The 19266-nt window shown below is 53.2% G+C and overlaps 1 protein-coding gene across 1 annotated transcript; it reads right to left on the bottom strand.

Moving 5' to 3' along the window:
* Window positions 1–13756: 13756 nt before the first annotated feature.
* On the bottom strand, window positions 13757–16869 carry IRF2BPL (interferon regulatory factor 2 binding protein like). Its single transcript, XM_031593167.2, has one exon. It carries the CDS (start codon window positions 16728–16730, stop codon window positions 14505–14507), a length of 2226 nt encoding a protein of 741 aa, XP_031449027.2. The 5' UTR covers window positions 16731–16869; the 3' UTR covers window positions 13757–14504.
* Window positions 16870–19266: the final 2397 nt, after the last annotated feature.

Here is a 19266-nt window from a genome sequence, read left to right on the forward strand (position 1 = left end):
CTCTGCAAAAACACAGTATGGATCTGTGTCAAGAAATGAATGTAACCCCCAAAGTGACAATAAGAAGATGAACAATGAAAACGCTTCTCCCCTTCTGGGATTCTGGCAGCACCGTCAGGCCATGGTGCAGCCATGGTGCCCTCCCTTCCCAGAGCTGTGAGGACAGCAATAGTGCCCGTCACCCCACACATGACACACAGATGCCCCCTGTCCCACAGACCCTGATAGTGCCTGTGCTGATGGGAGCTCTGTGCCGCCGAGATGGGTTTGTGGCTCCCACTGCTCAGAGCTGCTGCCCTCTGCTCTGGGCAGTGATCGCCCCAATTGCAGAGAACACCTGAATAAGGGGCTCTGAGAAGAGATCAGGGAAGGAATCAATCTGGCACGCTAAGCCAAGGAGGAATGGGAAACCGTAGAACAAGAAATGAATACTACCCAGGCTACACACATTCTGTGAAAAACTAGAAACCTTCAATCTCCACAGCTATCAAGCAGCATTTTTCACTCCTACTGGAAAATTGGAAAATAGGAAGTGTCTTTACTCTATGATGGAATAGAAATAAGTAGAAATAACAGTACTTAGTCAAATAACACAGCATCTCTCCAATGTAACAGAAGTTGTGCTCAGATAGCAAGTTGGGAGTGAGCCCAGGGTTTGGGTTTATTTATTTTGCACAGAGCTCTGCGTGTAGTGCTCTGATGAGGTTAGCACGCAAACAAAGAGGCAAGACTTGGTGTTAGTCAAGTTGTGTTCTCTCCCAGTAATAGAACAGTAGACAAGAAAAAAACAAGGTGAGTTTAATTCTCATTTACATCAAAACCGCTGTGTACTCCTGGGAGCAAAACGAGAGCTCAGAGTCAAATCCACGCTGGGGAGCAGCGCTGCAGGGCAAGTAAGCAGCAGAGCACTGCAGACGCAGCAGAGCTCACAGAGCAAAGCAGCAGGGCGGGTACCCAGGTGCAGAATGACAGAGCCGTGGCCCCTGTGCCACCAGCTCCATGCAGGGGTGGCAGGCGGCCCTCCTCACCTTCCCCTTCTGCAGCTGGAATCTGCATCTTCCCATGGTGAGCAACATTTACTCCGGCTTGCCTCCCTTTCTCGAGTGAACTAACCTACTCCAAGACAAGAGCTGGCTTGCCGTCGTAAACACAACCACACTACAAATTCTTACTAGTGAAGCTACGTTGGTTAGAGACCATCTGATACCAGAGCCATTTCAGCAGAGCTGTGACTGACCTGCTCTCAGGTGGACAGAGAGCATTCTGTGCCAAATTCTGATTTATGCCCACATCTTACTATGGGCCTTGCCAGTGTGAATGGGGTGTGGAAGGAGCTTGACCTTGTGTGTGCTTCACATCGGCGTAAAGGGGAATTTGGAATCATATGTCCATAGCTGCATCCAAATTGCTTCCAGTTTTTCTACACGCTTATTTTAGGAGCATTTGTCACCCATCTGTATGCAAATAACATTTGCAGGGGAGTTCTGAGTAATGGGGAGAAAACAGCCTGCTGCTGTTATTAGCCTACAGCTGACACCTTGGTGAAAAGTGCTGTAGGGAGATTCGGGTTCCCTCCTCAAGGACGTGCCCTGCCCTTCCTCATCGCTATGAGAACAGCAGCGCTGGCCTCACACTGGTGCAGCACAGGAGGCCCATATCAAAGTGGGCCCTGCAGCCCGAGTTTTCCTAATAACCCTTCAGATCCATCTCTTCTATCCCTTCCTGATCAGAGGTGAGGCACATGACACAGTGGAACAAGCTTTTATGTCCTTTGCCTAGGTTAAATAACTTCATTCACGAGAACCGTCAGTCCCATTCCTTTCCTAGCCATGAAATTATCTGAATTTTTAATGCACTCAGATTTTAGTACCAGATTTTTACACTTTTCATCTTAGGTTTCATTGTCTGCTAACCACCTCTGGCTTTGAAACCCACATTTCTTTCTAAGTGATTCTGTCTTTTTCCACTTGACAAGTGCCACGTTTTCCTGTGATTTTCTGCTGGCATTTAAAGCAAAATGGTTCTTATTTACTTATCTCTCTGGGCATTCACATGATTGCTAATTTCTCGAGGAAGGTGCACAGCTCCAGGGTTACTGCCCCTGCAGAGCCATCCCCTGGAGCTCACTGCTTTTCAGCTGGCCTCCAAAAGCAGTGACCAATCCTGATTTTTCATTAAGTGACAATTACAAGTGCTTCAAACCAACAGACACAGATTCACATTTCCAGCCACTCTACATATCAGGCATAAACTATATTTGAATAAAATCATTTGCACATGTGCAACCTACATTTATGCATGCAAATCAGGCAATTAAGTACAAAATTACCTGATTTGCATACATAATGCTTGAATCGAGCAAGTAATATGCAACAAAAACATATTCTATTAATATTATTTTCTTCTGAAATTACCTGCAACTGGGTTAGGAACTATGAAGGTTTTGATCACTCAAAACAACAGGTCTGTCTGATGGACGTTTGCAGTTGCACTGAGACGCTGGCTATCACACACACCACTGACACTCAGTTGGTGCCACGTCTGGGAGCTGAGTTTTGCAACAAACAAAACGTGCAGCTCCACCTTTTTTTTTTCACATTTAGAATCCAGCTTCAAATTCATTCGCACAAATGAATTTACACACTCTGAGTGAATGAGTATTAAAGCACTGCAACACAGAAGCTCCCCAAATTCACTTTTGAATTCAAACATTCGTTTAATTTTTTGCCGCTGCTGCCTGTGCAGCTGCTTTTCTGTGCTTGCAAGCACACAGTTTGCTCCTAAAAGCGGCTGCTACTACACTAAAAGAAGCTGGTGGGAACGCGGCTGCAGGGGCTGGAGGCTACTCCTCCAGGACCGTAGCTGTGAGCAGACGCGTCACACCCTGCGGGTAATGGAACAAGAGCTTCCCTCCGCACGGCAGCATGGCGGATGCTCACAGCGAGGTGACAGCCATGGGGGGGCCTGGTGACACCCCTGCCTCTGACCTCTGCTGGCGGTGGCTGCCGCCTCTCATGGACGCGCCGCTCACACACGTACCAACACACTTCCTCGCTGTGCCTCCCTTTGTTGTGCTCTGTCTTGCTCAGAAGGCAAACTCCTCAGGCACAGACCTGTCCCATTTGCCTACAAAGCCTTATGCATACTAAGGTGCTTTAGCCGTGGAATAAATAAACAACAGCTACTTCTGCTGTGGTGCAGAGACGTTTTTGCACGTCTCTAACTGTTCTCATGGGCTTACCTCCAAACCTCTTTATTCGGATCATTACCATTTCTGAGAGGGGCTCACGAGACAAGGGCATTCCTTCCGTTCCTGTAAGGCTGTTAGAAAGCTCTGCATTGCGCTCAAGATGCTTCCACTCGTTACTCACTCTGGAGTGGGCTTTCTGACCCAAAGTGCTGATTTTTATGGACGTAGCTTCCAATAGGCCTCCCAGTGACAACCAGGTCTTCCCCCAAATAGCTGGACACGTTTCTTTCAAACTAGACAAAATACTGAGGAATTTCTCAGTGTGAGGAATGCATATGCCATAAATTTGACCTGCTACTCCCTGGCTCCTTTCGTTTCTCACCAGCCATGTGTCAAGACCTACTGTTTTGTGTTCTCATGCTCAAACAGTACTTTCCAACTTTTCTACATCTCCTTTTGTTCTTTCTCCTTTGCTATTCTAAATGGTAAGCATTTTGAAAAAGACTATCTAGCACATTGCACATCTTTGGCTGATAAGTAAAATAGCAATAATGACCAATGAGATATCTGCAAAGTCAACATTCCAGAGCCATAGTCTTGTGACGACCTTGCCTTTGATTATCTGCTGTCTCTCACTTACAAACTTCTCATTATTTCTTACTCATGGATGAACTGGTTACGAGGGACTCTTCACCCCGTGACCTATTGCCCAACTACCTTATTTATGTTATTTCCAGCCTTTGCTGCTCTGGAAAGTTTTCCTGCTCATAACTACGCAACCATTTGACTCTTGTTTGCCTGCCCGGGTTTATAAATGGCCCCGTCACAACAGTTTCTGAGCAGCTCTCAAGCATTTACAAGCAGAAAAGTCTGCATGTCTCACTCTCATTTTTCTGCCCACCTGCTGAAGGATTGAGCTTGCCTTTCTTGCCTTTGCCTCTGGCATTTGTTCTTACTTCATCCTCTATTTTAGGCTAAGGGTCTCCAGAACACCTTGACACACATCCCAGAAGAGGAACATTTTCATTTCTTGATCTCTCTCAACAGAAACTTGCCACACTCAACAGCTTCATTTATGTTAGGAAAAGAAATACTGCAGCTAGTCAGCACCACCTCTGTAAGCTCAGGAGTTTGTTAAGAGGCACTGGAAAGCCATAAGGGCTAAGAATGTAAGAACATCTGTAAGTAATATGTATTTCAAGCTGCGGAAGTAAAACATCACAGTGGTTCCTCTGTCCCAGGTATGGTGTACTTCACGCTAATCCTAACATCTACCACGCTTCCACTTAAACAATTACATGCAGAGAGCACTCAGAGCCTTTCAGAGTTTGTTTTTCACACGTATCTACTTTAACCTCGCAAATTCCCAAACAGGAAAAAAGTGTTTTTGTAGGAGATTGTACGCTTCTACACCATATACAGATCTTCCTTGACTATTTGCAAACAGTGCTAAGCCTAACCTGCCCCTTTAAGGACCTGTAGACATGGAGTAAACCAGCCCTGTGAGATTATCAAGCCCAGCAAGGAAGGAGTCAGAGGAATTACAGAAAGGACTTAGTAGTGGCAACAAATGGAATAGGTAAGCTTCTGCGGTTTGTCTTGCTGTAGCAGACAGGACCCTTCAGCTCATCCCTCTCTAGCGAGGTGCCCAAAGGAGGATGAACTGCTGTCTCAAATAATTTGGAATGCTGAAACAGAATAATTATTAGGGAAAGCAAACCAGAAGCTTGTGCACCACAAAGCACACTGACAAGCAAATGGTCTGAATTTGTAAGAGAAAACTGGGGCAGATACATAAAAGATAATGACAAAACCAATAGTTAGATATATCTCAATGGAATCTACTGCTGTGAGGGGGAAAGATGGAGATGCTGTTTGTCTGCTGCTGGGGGGAAAAAAAAAACAGGAAAAAAAAAAAAGCAGAAAAAAAAACACAGCAGCAGACTGGACACTCCTCCTGCAGAGTCAACAAAAGCACCAGGAACTGCAGCCTTCACCTCAGCAGAAGAGATTCCCATAGCATTTGCTGACACGTGGGCTGGGACTGTTGCTGGGCTGGTAGAAGGCAGTTTGGGCAGGCTTAGCCCTGCACTGATGGAGCTAAAAACAGTCACCCTCAAATGTTTGTCTGCATGTCTGGACACTACTGCTGCCGGTGCAAAGGGTGAGAATCACAGTGCAGAGCAGCTCCCCACTGAGAGGGGCCTATGCGTGCAGCACAAATCGTGGAGCTGTTTGGCTCTTGTTCTGGCCATGCTGAGACTGACTCCAGGCACATAGGCATTGCATCTGGGCTCACTTGCATTCAGGGGGAACGTGCTCATTTGTAGCAATCAAACAGCCAGGGAACATCACTAACTCTGTTCTCAGAGATGAGATGGAGGGACACCCACACGGCCTGCTGCTGGAGCCGGAACCGATCACCGTTCTGGGCACTCCTCTGCAGGAAATGGTGGAAGAAACAGAAGTGGAGGGAATTAATTTGTGTGACCGACAGGAGCATTCTGCTCCAAAAAGCAAGGAAGATTTGAAGCTCACCAAAAAAACATTAGAAGAACACTCTAGTCCTGCATCAGCTTGCAGAAGGTCCTCCTGAGAGCAGGGAAATTTTAGCAATATGTAGCTGGCACGCAAACTTGTGCACATGAAGGAATTGTTCACTGGAGCATATCCCTGTCGTGTGCCATTTGAGCCATGGGCGGAGGTCTCTGTTCAACACAGCAGCTTTCTGGATCAGGCAGCCACAGAAAGTTCTGAGTGGAGGCTGAGAGGTAAAAGCTGGAACTGAGACCATTTCCAACTGTACAGGAACTCTACCTTTACTTTAGTGAAAAATCAAGAGAAGTCTGGTGCCAGGTTTCCTTAAGGAACAACAGCCAAAAAGGCTTAAGAAGCTTAGTAGAATTAGCTACTGCAGGCCCAGCCATTCTTAGACATAAAAGAAAGCTGTGGATCAGTCTGCAGATGTGGCGATCCTGAAACAGAACATCCCTGAGAGGTTTGCGTGGTCACAAGATAGGTGCCACCAAATGGCAGAGCTCATCCAGACAAGGCCCTAAGGGTACCTGTGTGTGCGCTGCTGGGGACTGATACTTTCAATGCTTGCAGCAAATAACATGGTGACTCTCCACGCTGGGAAGGAATCCAGAGCTCATCTGAGGAGGAAACTGTGTGGAGGTGACATGCTGCAGCTCCCACCGAGTGGGACTGAGATGAGCACAAAGAGCTTGCTTTGATCAGAGCAACAGCCCAGCTCTGGTCTTGTCATTTGGTTCTACGGTTTGAAGGACTCCTACTGGCTTTAAGCACTTGTCTTCTGTTCTGGACTGGGAGAAAGATTTAATGGCTATACAAGTGTGTTTGTAGGCTGTGAGCTGAATGATTCCCCCCCCCCTCCAAAATTTATAAAATAAGTATTTGTAACTCCTTATTGGTGACAGTGGGGGAAAAAGAAGAGCTTTTTTAAAAGCAACATTAATCTGATGCTTGCTGTCAATAAAGGTGCTACATATTATCTAATGTTATTGCTAACCAGTTCTTTGAAGTTATGTTGTAATTAATTTCCATAGCAACGTGGCTGTGGCATATATCCTGGGTTACAAATCAGAGGAAGAGGGAATGGGAGAAGCATGAAATAAAGACTACAGAGCAGAAACTGTCTTATTACTTGAATTCTGAATGTTCTTATTAGTCCAGTTTGTCTAAGCAGCGTTTATTTGTAGGTCATCTCGAAGATCCAGCAGGGCTGCACCTGCCTCCCCAGGCATGCTCAGACATAGCCTGGGATTGCACATCTTCAAGGGAGAGCAGGGTGGGGTTCCTTTAAATGACACAGCCTTCTGCTAGGAGGAAGTTTCAAGCTGGAACTTGCAAAATATGCACAACACACTGCTGTGAAAATTATATCAACAGAACAAGGAAGATCTAGGCAGAGAGCAGCAACTAATCATGCAAAAAAGCCAAAAGGAGCTGCTCTTTGTCCTAAGCACGTGCAGTGCAGTTCTCAAGAAATACTGTTGCCTCTTCTAGCATGAGGAAAAACAGGAGCACAAAAGCAGAATTTCTGCATCATTTCCTGATCCAGCTAACTAGCTGTCCCACAAGCCACTAGGCACCTATCAAGGATGCTGACTCATGAATCTATCATAGGTTGCAGGGCCATGTTAGCACAACATGACTCTATGTTCGTGGATCCCCAATTGATGCCATCCTGACAGTTCCACCTCTTACTGCCTTCCTTCCAGCACAAGTGACGCAATGAGCACAGCTGAGTGAGCGTAGCTGGATGAGCTGGAGAAGAGCTGAAAGCAAGCAGGAGGAGGAGGGGAGAACAACCTCTCAAAACCACAACAAATGTTTGCCAAAATGGAGCGTGCATACTTACCAAGGTACAGCTTTTGAAAGGCTGCTTCTTTCTGATAAGATACTAGAAGTAATCTTTCACTGAAGGAGGTGGGATAAAATAGATGCACCAACTGGCTTTTCTTATCAGTGCAGTCTGAATTTTTCATGGAAGAATTATCTTTGCATGTAGCAGAGAGTAAAACACATCAACAACCCTCAGCAAGTTATAAAAAATATTCAAAACTTTACTCCTGCAAGAAGGTGAGAGCTCTTTCAAATGCTTTAAACCTAGATATTTTATGCCTTCTTTTTTTCATTTTACAGGAATTAGTTACAGATGCTGGGGAAGAGAGTTCTAGGAGAAAATATCTAGTACATCCAGCTAACTCAAATGAGCTGCACCATCTTACTCAGAGGCCTGTACTTTTCAGTAGCAGACCAGATATTCAGGCTTCTCACTCCCTCCCTGGTTCTGCCCCTAGCTCTGACACAAATCAAATCTACAAAAGCACATTGTCCTTACCTCAACTGTGTGCCAGCCTGGACACGTTCAAATGAAAACCTGGGCTATGCTGTGATCTTTGCTCTTGCTACAGTGATATATGCAGTGAAGAGGCAGATTGCCTCAGATACATCTGGAGTACAGCAATTCAAAGCAACCCCCTCTCATCTTTGATTTGAATTTGCTGTGCTTTTCATCATCGCCAAAGGGGAGCTCCTACCTCTGACACACAGGTATGCACTCTCCTTCACCCCAGCCCTCGCTGTGTTGCATCAGCAAGAACAGCAACAGCCCAGAGCCTCAGAGCTATCAGAGCGAAGGACATAGGCTAGAGAGCGGCCTGGCTCTGGAAGCTGTTGTTCCCAAACGCCCGTGTGGTGCAAGTGCTTTTGAGTTCAGCCATACGCAGTCATTATTACGACTCGCTTTTAATCCCGTGGAAGGGAGAGCGGCAGTCAGGCACTCCCCCCCTTCCTCAGATAGGCATCTGCTGTGTGAGTTGGCTGAGTGCTGCAGCCTGCCCATGTGGAACATGGATAAACTCAGCCAGCGACTGGAGGAGTGACTTCGCCCTTTACTTGGCGCAGTCCTCAATTAAGGTTAGCAAAGTCCTGTCCGGCCTTGCATACAAAGCGCTTACTCACGGCAGGGCAAAACCTGTTCTGGCTTCGAAGCACACTCAGGGCCTCCCCCCAGACTGAAGCCCCCACCTCACACCGGTCACGCAGAGGCAGGCTGCTAAATCGGCAGTTCGCCCGAGGAACGAGCGGAGGCTTGCAGCAGCATGGCTGCTTTCTCTGCACATTCCTCTGGTGACGCTGCTCATTACCCAGCATGCAGATAACCCTGAGTCAAGGCTTTGGTATGAGCGGCGCTGCCAGGAGCTGCGTGCTCGGAATGGAGGTTACAGCCTGTGCCGAGGTGAAGCGCCCGCAGCCAGCTGTGCCCTGCCTGCCTCCCCTGGCTCCCACCGGGCTCCCACCGGACGCCCCTCTGCCCATCTACAGAAAAGGAGGTTTCCAGCGCCTCCCCGCCACCGCACCGCTCGCCCAGGGATCGTGCCCATTGAGAAGCTCTCGGCCTAATAGTAATCCCGACGAATTTAGCCGCTGCTAATAAATCCCACCCCTCCGCCCCTCCCAACCTGCCTCCATGCAAATCCATTTGTAGGTTACTTGAACAATAGCGGGGCTGTGATCGGCCCTCCCTGCTGGCAGCCCGCAGGGAGGGAGGGGAGGAGGATGATGACAGCGGGGAATTCTGCTCGGCTCCTTGAAGCTGCACAGACATGTTTCGTGTCCCCGTTCCCAGCCTCAGCGTGGAGGCAGCCGGCCGGGCGGGGATCGCCGCTCACACGCTTCCCGGCCCCGCGCAGCCGGGTTCGGCCCCAGCCGGCGCTGCGGTCACGTTGCCAGCCCCAGCCCTTGCTCACAGGGTGTGGAACGAAGTGGGGGGCCTCCGCGCTGGCAAAAAAATGAGCCCTCCCGAATAGAGCAGGCACAGGGCAGCGCTCAGCCCGTGCGTGCCGAGGGAACGGTGCCAGCCTGAGCGAGAGCTGCCGGCCTCATTATGGTTCTCCGTGGGGAAAGCCCACAGTCTTCCCGTTGTCAATGGGTGTGGGAAGGGGTTGCTTTCCTGACAGTACGTTGTTTTTCATGGCCGGCAGCAGTTTGCGTCTTTGAGATTTCTCTGCGAAGGGTCACAAAAGCAGCAGTGAGCACATACGGCAGTGCTGGGCTCCAGGGAGAAGAGCCGTGAGCAGATGCCAAATCAGCTGAAACCTAAGAAGCTTGACCTTCCTCACCTCCACCCCTGCTCCCACCTCCTCCAAATAACCCTACAAGGGTGCATGGGAAGGCTGGGTGCCCGGCAGCTGGGGAATGAGATCCAGGCCGTCTGCAGGCGTGCAAGGGGGTCTTGTGCTGGGGGCAGCCTTGCCAGCAGGCCCACCGCCACCAGCAAGACGTAGCCCAGCACGGCAGCGGGGCTGAACCCCCAAGCCCTGAGTGGCCCAGCCTGTCTGACCAGCTGAGGACCGTGCTGGCCGGACAGGCCGGTGACAAGCATCCTCCCTGCATCCACATGGCTGCTGGCTCCCTTGTGCTTCTCCTCTCTGCAGTTCCCCGAATGGCTGACAGACAGCGCATTCGCCGTCAGCAACTGGAAGCGGTGCAGGGTCAGGGAGCGGTTTGCGGGAGCAGAGCGAGCCCCACACGGACCCCAGGCAGGCTGGCCCCCGAGTAGCCACACAGCTCCTGCAGCACCTAATCCTTCTTTAAAGGCACGCAGCTGGGAAAAGGCATCATCTGCTGCTCCTCCTGTGCTAGCCTTCAGCAGAGCTTTGCTGTTCCCAGTCTGCGTTGCGGGTTTTAAGGCAGAAACCTAAACAACAAAAGATCAGTACACGCTTTCCAGATACTATGAAAATAAATGCAGCAGTTTCATGCTCTGTCTCCTTCTACACGAGAGGGTATAACCATGTCCTCTGCATCTTCACGGGTACGGGTGTGAGAACAGCTATGTAGGTACAGAACTGTGTTTTGGGTAGAAAATGCATGCTGTAATGGATTCTCATGGCTGAATGCCAAGGGGGAAGCTGTTCTGCTTCAAGAATAGCCCTACAAGAGTCAGCATTACAGTGACAGTTCAGTACTCTGCTACAAATCTACAGGATGTGTCACTTTGGCAGAGAAAGAGGCTGCTAATGCACAACACAAGCCATCCTGCTATGAATGGAGAATGGCTGCATACCACACAAAAAAAGAAAATGGCAAGAACTAGAGGAGAGGGAAGCTGCAAAGCAACTACTGCATAGTAAGCTGGGAACCTGAGAGCTAGGAGGAGACAAAGCCCATTCCCTCGAGGGGAAGAAAAACTCAGTTCTCAAGAAACGTAAAGAAGCAAAGACAGCCCTTTTTCCAGTGACTACTGCAGAGCTGTGCTGGCAGCCAGCCTGTTTGAAAAGATCACAGCTTCAAAACAATGTCAGTCCTGACCAGTTTGGAGCTCAAATGCTGAAGGAGGGGAGAGGAAGAGCACGCTTAGATGCACAGCACTGCTAAGCAAACAGAAACGATAACAAGGTTTGTGCTGAAGGACGCTCCTGATGGAGCTGTGTAGTATTTCCCCCAAAAGGACATAACATCTCCTTGCTGCACAAACACTTCTATCTCCAACTCGCACAGAGCTGCCAACACTTACAAAACAAACACCCAGTGCCACACGTGTTCTAGCCCATTTCTTAGAAAATAAGGCTACGAGGCTATTAAAAGTAATGTCAAGAATAATCTCACAGGAAAAAAAAAAAAAAAACCAACAAAAAACAAAAAAACCACCTTGGGAAAATAAACCATTTAAATACTTCCCCATTGCGAGAAGGAATGAGAGCACAACAAATGACCACCTGGACAAATAAATTTTGTACACGATGTATTTGAGCAAACATTTAGCTTTACCTTAAATAACTGCAAAATAAGGGGGGAGGGGAGCATGGAAGCACTGCTGCAAAACTCAGACATCTGCTAAAGCTCTGACCATGAGCCCCATGCGGCAGCTCCCCTTTCCCCTCCTCAAACAGCCTGTTTGTCAGCTGTGGGCATCTTCAGAATGTGAAAAACCTATGGAGTGGGTTCAAAGAAACGCTGGCTAATGTGCCACGACTGGCTGCTTAATGAGCCAGAGTGAAGGAAAAGGTCACGTGGTTCCAAAAAACCTCCATACAACAAATGTCCTGGAGCGATCGTTAACTTTAATTAACTGCAGTATTACAATTCACTTCAAGCTTATTTTCCACCTCTGTCCACTGCCCCTTCCCCTTCCTTTGCCTGTTATAAATCAAACGGATGGGCCTTGTAAATGGACCTACATTTCAAAAACTGTGGCTGATAAAAGCTTTCCAAGAATGCTCCTCAGTTCAAGAAATCCACCACACGAAGCTCTTCACAACCCCAACCACCAGTGACTGATTTCAAGATCACGAGAGCATATCTCCATAAATGTGGGAATTCACCCTTCTAGGACATAGCTAAGTGTCAAATAGCTGTACTTCTTTTACTGCCAGCTGCAATTCATGTATGAATATTACTTCTCTCCTGGTTACGTTTAAACTTCAACTTGTTCCCTGTGTATGCTTCTTTTCTCTGTCAGTCATTAACTCACAGCTCTAATCCCCCTGTCTCTTGCTTTGGATATATACTACCGTGTAGTAACTGCAAGTTTTAAAAGAATTTAAAATAAAATCAGTACAAATCCATATTCTAAAAAACATGCCTGTTGCATCCAATAATTAACTCAAAAGATTCTTTCTCTGTGTTATTCACTGAATGTGCTACATAGCAACTGCAGGTTTTGAGATTTGGAAGCATCAGTGTATGAAACTGCAGAATAATAATAATAATATATATGTATGTATACAGTAATTGTCTGAAGTCACAAATGCTGCGATGCCAAAGAACGAATCTCAAGATATCACCGCCAGTATACAAAATAGCAGGAGTAGGTATCCACAGGAGAGAGCAAAGATGTGTGCATGCACACTAAGCACAGTCTCTCTCAAGGCTTCTGCCATCACAGTTACACTTCCCACCAGGAACACATGTGAAAAACGTCTTACAAAGAGCAATTGGATACCGAATGCCATCCAGACTTTTGAAAAGAATCTCTGCATGTAATTGTGGTGGGGTTTTTGTTTTTTTTTTTGTAGGAAGATGAATCCTTAACATTCAATAAAATTCAGAGCTCATCACCTCTGACACTATTGCAGTTGGAAGGTCTCTGCGTTCTGTTGGTCAAACTGCAAAGGGTTTCTGCAGGGCTGCTCGGGTTTTGGTTCGGGTTTTTCTCTCTCCTCCATTTGCCTCGCTGGAAAGGACAAAGTTCACATTAGGTTTGTTTGCATTTTCTAGCCAGTGTGAAGGCCCCTGTATTTGCTTTGCCTGTTGATCGCCTAGTAGGTATTGCAGTCTCCATAAAACGTCAACGTCACATAAAATAGTTAATTATACAAAGAATTGCATGCGATCCTTGCCAGAAGGAAAGCAGTTCAATCCAGCACTTCAAGGGAAGCTTCCTCACCTGAAAACACACCACAGCACGGCTCACGTCACCAACTCCATTAGCAAAAGCCATTGCCCAGGGGGGTGGCAGCCCCCCGGCCACAGCACCAGCCGCAGGAGCCGCGCGCTCCCACCGCCCCTCTGGTGCCGAGCCACAGCCCTGCTCCACCGAGAGCCCACGGCGACCGCCAAACTGCCTGACTTTTAAAAACAGCCCGAAGCACGGAGCACGTGATGCCGCTGCTTTTGTGAAAGAAAGCTTCCTTTCAAGTCTGACGCCTTCCTAAATTGCACGGGCGATGGATGCATCCTGTATTGCAAACAAGGCTTGCAGCTGGAGAGCTGGGGGTGGGGGGAGCAGGGAGGAGGAAATGAGATGCAGAAACAGTAAATAGAAAATGCTTAGTCAGCAACATGTTCCTGCAACGTTAAAGGTGAAATGTAAATAGGCACGGTGCCAAGACTCAGATGAATTCGATAACACCGTCAACATCACCACCATCACCATCATCATCTCCCGGCGTGTGTGTGAAAGTGTGCGGACAGCAGCACCGCCAGCGCGGCCATCTGCAGCTCTCCCATCATGGAGACTTTTAACCGGGCACACACGGCACGGCACGCGCACTGCCTGAGCTCCGCAAAGAACACCACTCGCTACTCGAGGAGTATTAATATCAATTGAATTTATTACAATTTACTAAGCTCCAAGGCACATTACAGTGTTCTGTTAACTACAGAAATGTATAAAGGACAAACAGAGCATGTTTTCATGTACAGCATTTTGCTCTACTGTTCAAAAGCATCCGTGCATCATTAAAAGCAAAAACGAAAAACACATGAAGATTAAAAACGTTCAGATCAATAGAAACAAACTGAAACATTTTCCTTACAAACTTGCAACAAAAAAACGCCCTCCCCCCAGAGCCACCCCACCGTTTGCAAACAAAAAAACAAAAACAGAAAAAAGAAAGTGAAGGACTAACACTCAGGGCTCGTAAAACAGAAGCTGTCACCATTTTTCGTAGCAATTTTTTAGGCATCAACACTGGCCTTGGCAAAAAAAAAAAAAAAAAAAAAATATTTTTTTTTGTTGTTTTTCTTCTTTCTGTCAGAGAAGTGCATACATTTACAAAAATACACACCAGCAGCAGGTAATCGCTAAGGGCTATTAACTTGGTACCTAGCCAACACACTGCCAAAGAAATGAGAACAGGTATTATGTAGTAACCAAACAATATTATATTCTGTTTAACAAAAACCAGCTCTATCCTTCAAATGAAGAAGAGTACATACCTTTGTTTCAAAATATAGAAACATACGACGAAAATAATGTCTATACATAAGACTAACTTTTGCAGTTCGTTATATTCACAATTCTACATCTTCAGGAGCCTGAAGGGATGGGATTTCCTACTCAAGGGTCTCTCTCCTTTTTCACTTTAACGTCCCCGGCTAGGATGGTAGCGATCTCGCCCTGCATAAACGCCCAAGGCACATTGGAACCTACAAGGGGGCATTTCTCTCCGCTGGGGCAGTAGACCTCGCCGGTCGCCCCCTGGGCCTTGATGCTCTCTCTGGAACAGGGGAAGCAGAACTTGTGGCTGGGCACCGAGGGGCACTGAACAAAGTGGGTGTCCTCCAAGCGTTCGTGGCAAATGGTGCAGCACAGGGGCCCGCTGTTGGCCATGGGGGAGTCCGGAATGTTTTGGGGGTGCACTTGGTCCATGGCGGGGTGGGCGCTGGGGGGAGGAGGGGCCACTTGCAGGTTCATGTCCCCGTTGCGGGAGGCCAGGCGGCGCTGGCCCGGCACGGAGGCCGGTGACACGGGGCTGCTGCTGTTCCTGCGGGTAGAGGTGGTGGAGTGCACCGAGCTGCCGTCCTTGGGCGAGTGGGCATTGCCCAGCGTGTCGGCCACCGACATCAGCGCGGCCATGGGGGACTGTCCGTTCTGGGGGGCGGACTCGGGCGGCGTGGTCCTGTTGGAGTGGGGCCCGAGGGGCGGCGGTGGCGGCGGCGGGGGGCCCCCACCGTGCACCGCCCCGAAGCCCCCGGCCGACATGGTGAGCTTGAGCGCTTCGCTCTGACTGGCCATCCACTGCTGGCGCTGCTGCTCGTCGCTCAACTTCAGGGCCCCCTCGGCCGAGTCCGAGGGCTCGGGGGACGCCTTCCTCTTGCGCATGGCCCCGCTCCCGCTGCCGCCGCCGCCGCCCGGGCCCCGGGAGGCTGCGGCCGCGCCCTGCGTCCCGCCGGCGCCGGCCCCCGGCCGCGGGAGGCTCACTAGCGCCGTGGGCAGCATGGGGCAACTGGCGTCCAGGTAGGGCTGCGGCAGCATGTCGGCGCCCACCAGCTCCTTGAAAAAGCGCACGGACTCGGGCAGCAGGTCCCCCAGCAACCGCCAGTCGCCGGAGCCGTGCTTCTTCTCGTACTCCAGGTACTTGAAGCCCGAGGAGAGGCCGCGGCCGAAGTCCTTCATGCAGTCCTGGTACATCTGCTTGGCCACGCCAGAGGCGCTGGAGAAGACCGTGCCAGAGCCGCTGGGGTACTCGATGAAGAGCTTCAGCTCATAGTCCATGCCCGGCTTGGAGACGGCGTCGAAGGCAAAGACCCGGCCGAGCAGGGCGTGATCCTTCTTGAAGCGCACCTCGTAGGGCGTGCAGCCGGCCAGCGTCAGCAGCGTGTCCCGCACGATCTTGGGCTTGCTGGCCCACTCCTCGGCCCGGTTCCTTAGGCTCTCGCTCAGCTCAGCCAGCGCCTCGGCGTTGCGCTGCTTCTCCTTCAGCTCGCGCTCCTGGTCGCTGCTGGACACCGAGCCCGGCCGCTTGCCGCAGCCTTCCGCGGCCGGGCCGCCGCCTCCCCCGGCGCCGCCGCCGCCGCCGCACGCGCCCCCCTGGGAGGAGGCGGAGGGCGCCGGGGGGCCGCCGCCGCCGCGGCCGCTCAGGCCCCCGTGCGGCGGAGGCAGCGCCACGCCGGAGGCGGCGGGCCCGTTGAGCAGGGTCTGCGGCAGCAGGTTGGGGGGAACGTTGAGCTGCGCGCCCGCCGCCCCCGGGGGGAGGCCGGACACCAGCCCGCCGTGCGCGCCGCGGCGGGAGGACGAGGAGGACGACGAGGAGTTGGGGCTCTGGCGGTTGAGCTCCGGCGGGCCGTCCTCGGGAGCCTTAGGGAAGCCGTTGGGCCCCCCGAGCCCGTTGGGCAGGCGGGCGCCGTGGCCGCCGCCCAGGCTGCCCGGAGGAGGCGGGTACTCGAAGCGGCCGCGCTGCTCGGCCGCCGCCGCGCTCAGCCCGTAGCGTTCCAGGCCGGACTGGGAGAGCCCCGAGGCCACCTTGGAGGACGCGTCCACATGGTTGAGCTGCTGCTGGGCCGCCGCCGCCGCCGCCGCCGCCTCCTTGGCCGAGAGCGGCACCGCCTTGACGCCGACGGGCGGCGGGGGGCCCGGGGAGCGGCCGTCCTGGAAGCAGCCGTGCGCCCGCTTCAGCTGCCGCGCCGTCTCTATGACGAACTCGATACGGTCGGCGCCCTCGTAGTTGACGCAGCCGCGGCAGACGGGCTCCGTGAAGTCCCAGATCATGGCCCAGGGCATGCGGGGCAGGTCGCACAAGTAGCACGACTGCCGCCGGGACGACGACACCTGCGCGGCGGACATGATGCCGCTGGCCGGGGAGCCGACGCCTCCGCTGTCGGGGCCGCCTCGCTCTTCCCCCGCGGGCCGGAGCTGGAAGGAGCGTCCGTACCCGCTCCGGGCGCCGCTCGCGGCCGGGACTCGCCCGCTGTTAGCCGGGGACGGCCGCCGCCGCCCGCTCCCGGCGCTGCTGCCCCGGCGGGGAGGGGATCGGCGTCTGCCGCTGCCGCGGGGGGCTGGGCGGGGGTCGCCTTCTCGCCGCGTCTGTTTCCCGGCGCTCTCTGCCTCTCCGCCGCTGCTCCTCCTCCGGGAGGAGGCGGAGGTGCTCGGAGGAAGACGAGGAGGGGGGGGGGGGGTCACCTTCCACCCGCCGCGGCTGCCCGCCGAGCTCGCGCTCCGTTCCCTACGCGCCGATCCGAGCCGAGCCGATCCGATCCGTCCCGCCGACGAGGGGCACCCGGGCGGAGCGCCGCGACTTTCCCGAGCGGCGGCGGAGCGGCAGCAGCGTGGCGAGCGGCGCCGCCTGCTCCTCACTCACATCCTCGCCGCTGTCTCGCAGTCCGAGCGCGCTGCCGCGCGCCGCCGCCGTGCCCGCGCGCCCCCTCCTCCGCGCCGCGCCGCGCTCCCCCCGCGCCGCCCCTCCTCCTCCGCGCGCCCGGCTTGGCTCAGCATGGCTCAGCCCTGCCCGGCTCAGCTCGGCGCGGGGCGGGGCGGCGCGCCCGGGCGGGGCTCCGCGTCACGACCCGGCTCCGCGCCCCGCTCCCCCGCCGCCTTCCTCCGCCCGCGCCGCGCATCCACTTGTTGCGCGTAGCACGCATGCCCGGCGCCCTGCCCGGCCGCGGGGAACGGCGGTGGGTAGCGCCTCTCCGCGCCGCGGCCGCGTGCGTGTGCGCCGCGCCTTCTCAGTTCACTCCCGTTTGCCGGGCGCGAGGCCGCGAACGCCCGGCGCCCCGCCGGAGGGGTCCCGCGTGCCCGGGCGGCGCCGGGTGTCCGACCCCGCAACGGGCGGCCCCGCAGTGCCGCGTGGGGCGGGGCGGCGGGCGAGGGAACGCCGAGATCCTCCCGCGCTCATGCGGGGAGGAGGAGGAGGAGGAAGAAGAGGAGGAGGGGGATCCCCCCGCGCCGTCGGAACGCGCGGCTGTTTTCCCGTTTACCCCTTTAACCGGCCGCCGATGCTCGCGTAACGCCGCCACAGGGCAGGGCGCTCGCATCGACTCCGCTCCACGCAAATAAGCGGAACGCTCGCTTCGGCGGGGAGAAAGCGAAACACAAACGGGGCCGGCCCTTCCCTGCCGAGCTCCGTGGGCGGAGCGGCGCGGCGGACGCCGGCGTAGCGCGGAGCGGCGCCGCTCGTGCCGAGCGCACCGTTGCGTCACGGGCGCGCCCTGCGGCTCGCGCGGGGCACGGCGCCGCCCGCCGCGTCAGCGCGCCCGGGGAGCCTCCGCCGCGCCGCGCCGCGCCGCGCCGGGCGGCTGTGCTGCCGTGCTGCCGTGCCGCCGCAGCCGGGCCGCGCCGCCGCCTTTGTGGGGCTGCGCATCGCCGCGGGCGGGGCGGGCGCGGACAGCCGGACACAAACGCGTGCGAGCGCACGCTCGCGTACGCGCGGCCGCTTACTGGCGCCTGAGAACCGAGCGCAAAGCTGCCTCGTGCCCGGCTAATAACGTTCCACGACTCACGTGACGAAACGTTGTTCCTTTAAATAATTCCTTTCGTATCGCCACTGCGTCTCATTTCCATTTTTAGTTATCTGAAGCGTTTTATATGCGTCCGGTTGTAATCTATGAAGCCGGCAAACGAATTTGAAACGTGTGTGAGAGGAACTGTTTTAAAGGAGAAGCTCACTACAAGGCGCACACGGAGCTGGCGGCGCAGATACCGTTCCGTGAGGAGCTCGGCTCTAACGCAGCGCAACGGGGAGCTGTGTGCCCGCAGCCCGCCGCACGTGTGCAGGACGTGCTCCCAGCCGCAGGACGGGCTCCCGGCCGGGGGCTCGGGGCGCCTCACCGGCACCGGGGCCCCGCCGCGCGGAGCCTCCCCGCTCCCTCGAACCCTGCAAAAGGGCCCTTATTTGGCGGCGCCCACCTCCGAGGAGCGGCCCGCCCTCCCCGCTGCCTTTATGGGGGTGTAAATAATAATCGCCTGAGATATAATCTGGCCTCGGAAAACCATTTGCAGGTGCTGTCAACTCCCTCTATAGTTCGTGAACAGAAAAAGAGCGGAGATTAGCATCTGTGACCCGAGCGAACTGCCTTTACTTTTACTTGCGGGATACACAGTCCTGAAAATATGTTTGTTTTTCCGTAATGATTAAACCTGATTTAAACTTTGGTCATGGGCACGCACCGTGCCATTACGCAAGTGGCACTTAAAGATGAAGTGTCGGCGCAGCAACAATGTAGCCAGCAGCGGTGGCGATCTCTGAAAGCTGATTGATGAAGAGAGCCGCAATGCAAATGCAAATAAATGGCACACCGTGGCACCTTCACGGGGAACGAGTTGTCAGGATCGATCTCATCTGTTAGAGGAGAATAGATTGAACGGTGGCAATGTCACAGAGCTG

The sequence above is a fragment of the Phasianus colchicus genome, chromosome 5, assembly GCF_987193195.1.
Source record: "Phasianus colchicus chromosome 5, bPhaCol1.hap1.1, whole genome shotgun sequence".
Taxonomy (NCBI): Eukaryota; Metazoa; Chordata; class Aves; order Galliformes; family Phasianidae; genus Phasianus; species Phasianus colchicus.

Coding starts and splice junctions, on each gene's coding strand:
- IRF2BPL (XM_031593167.2), bottom strand. CDS start 16,730: ATGTCCGCCGCGCAGGTGTCGTCGTCCCGGCGGCAGTCGTGCTACTTG.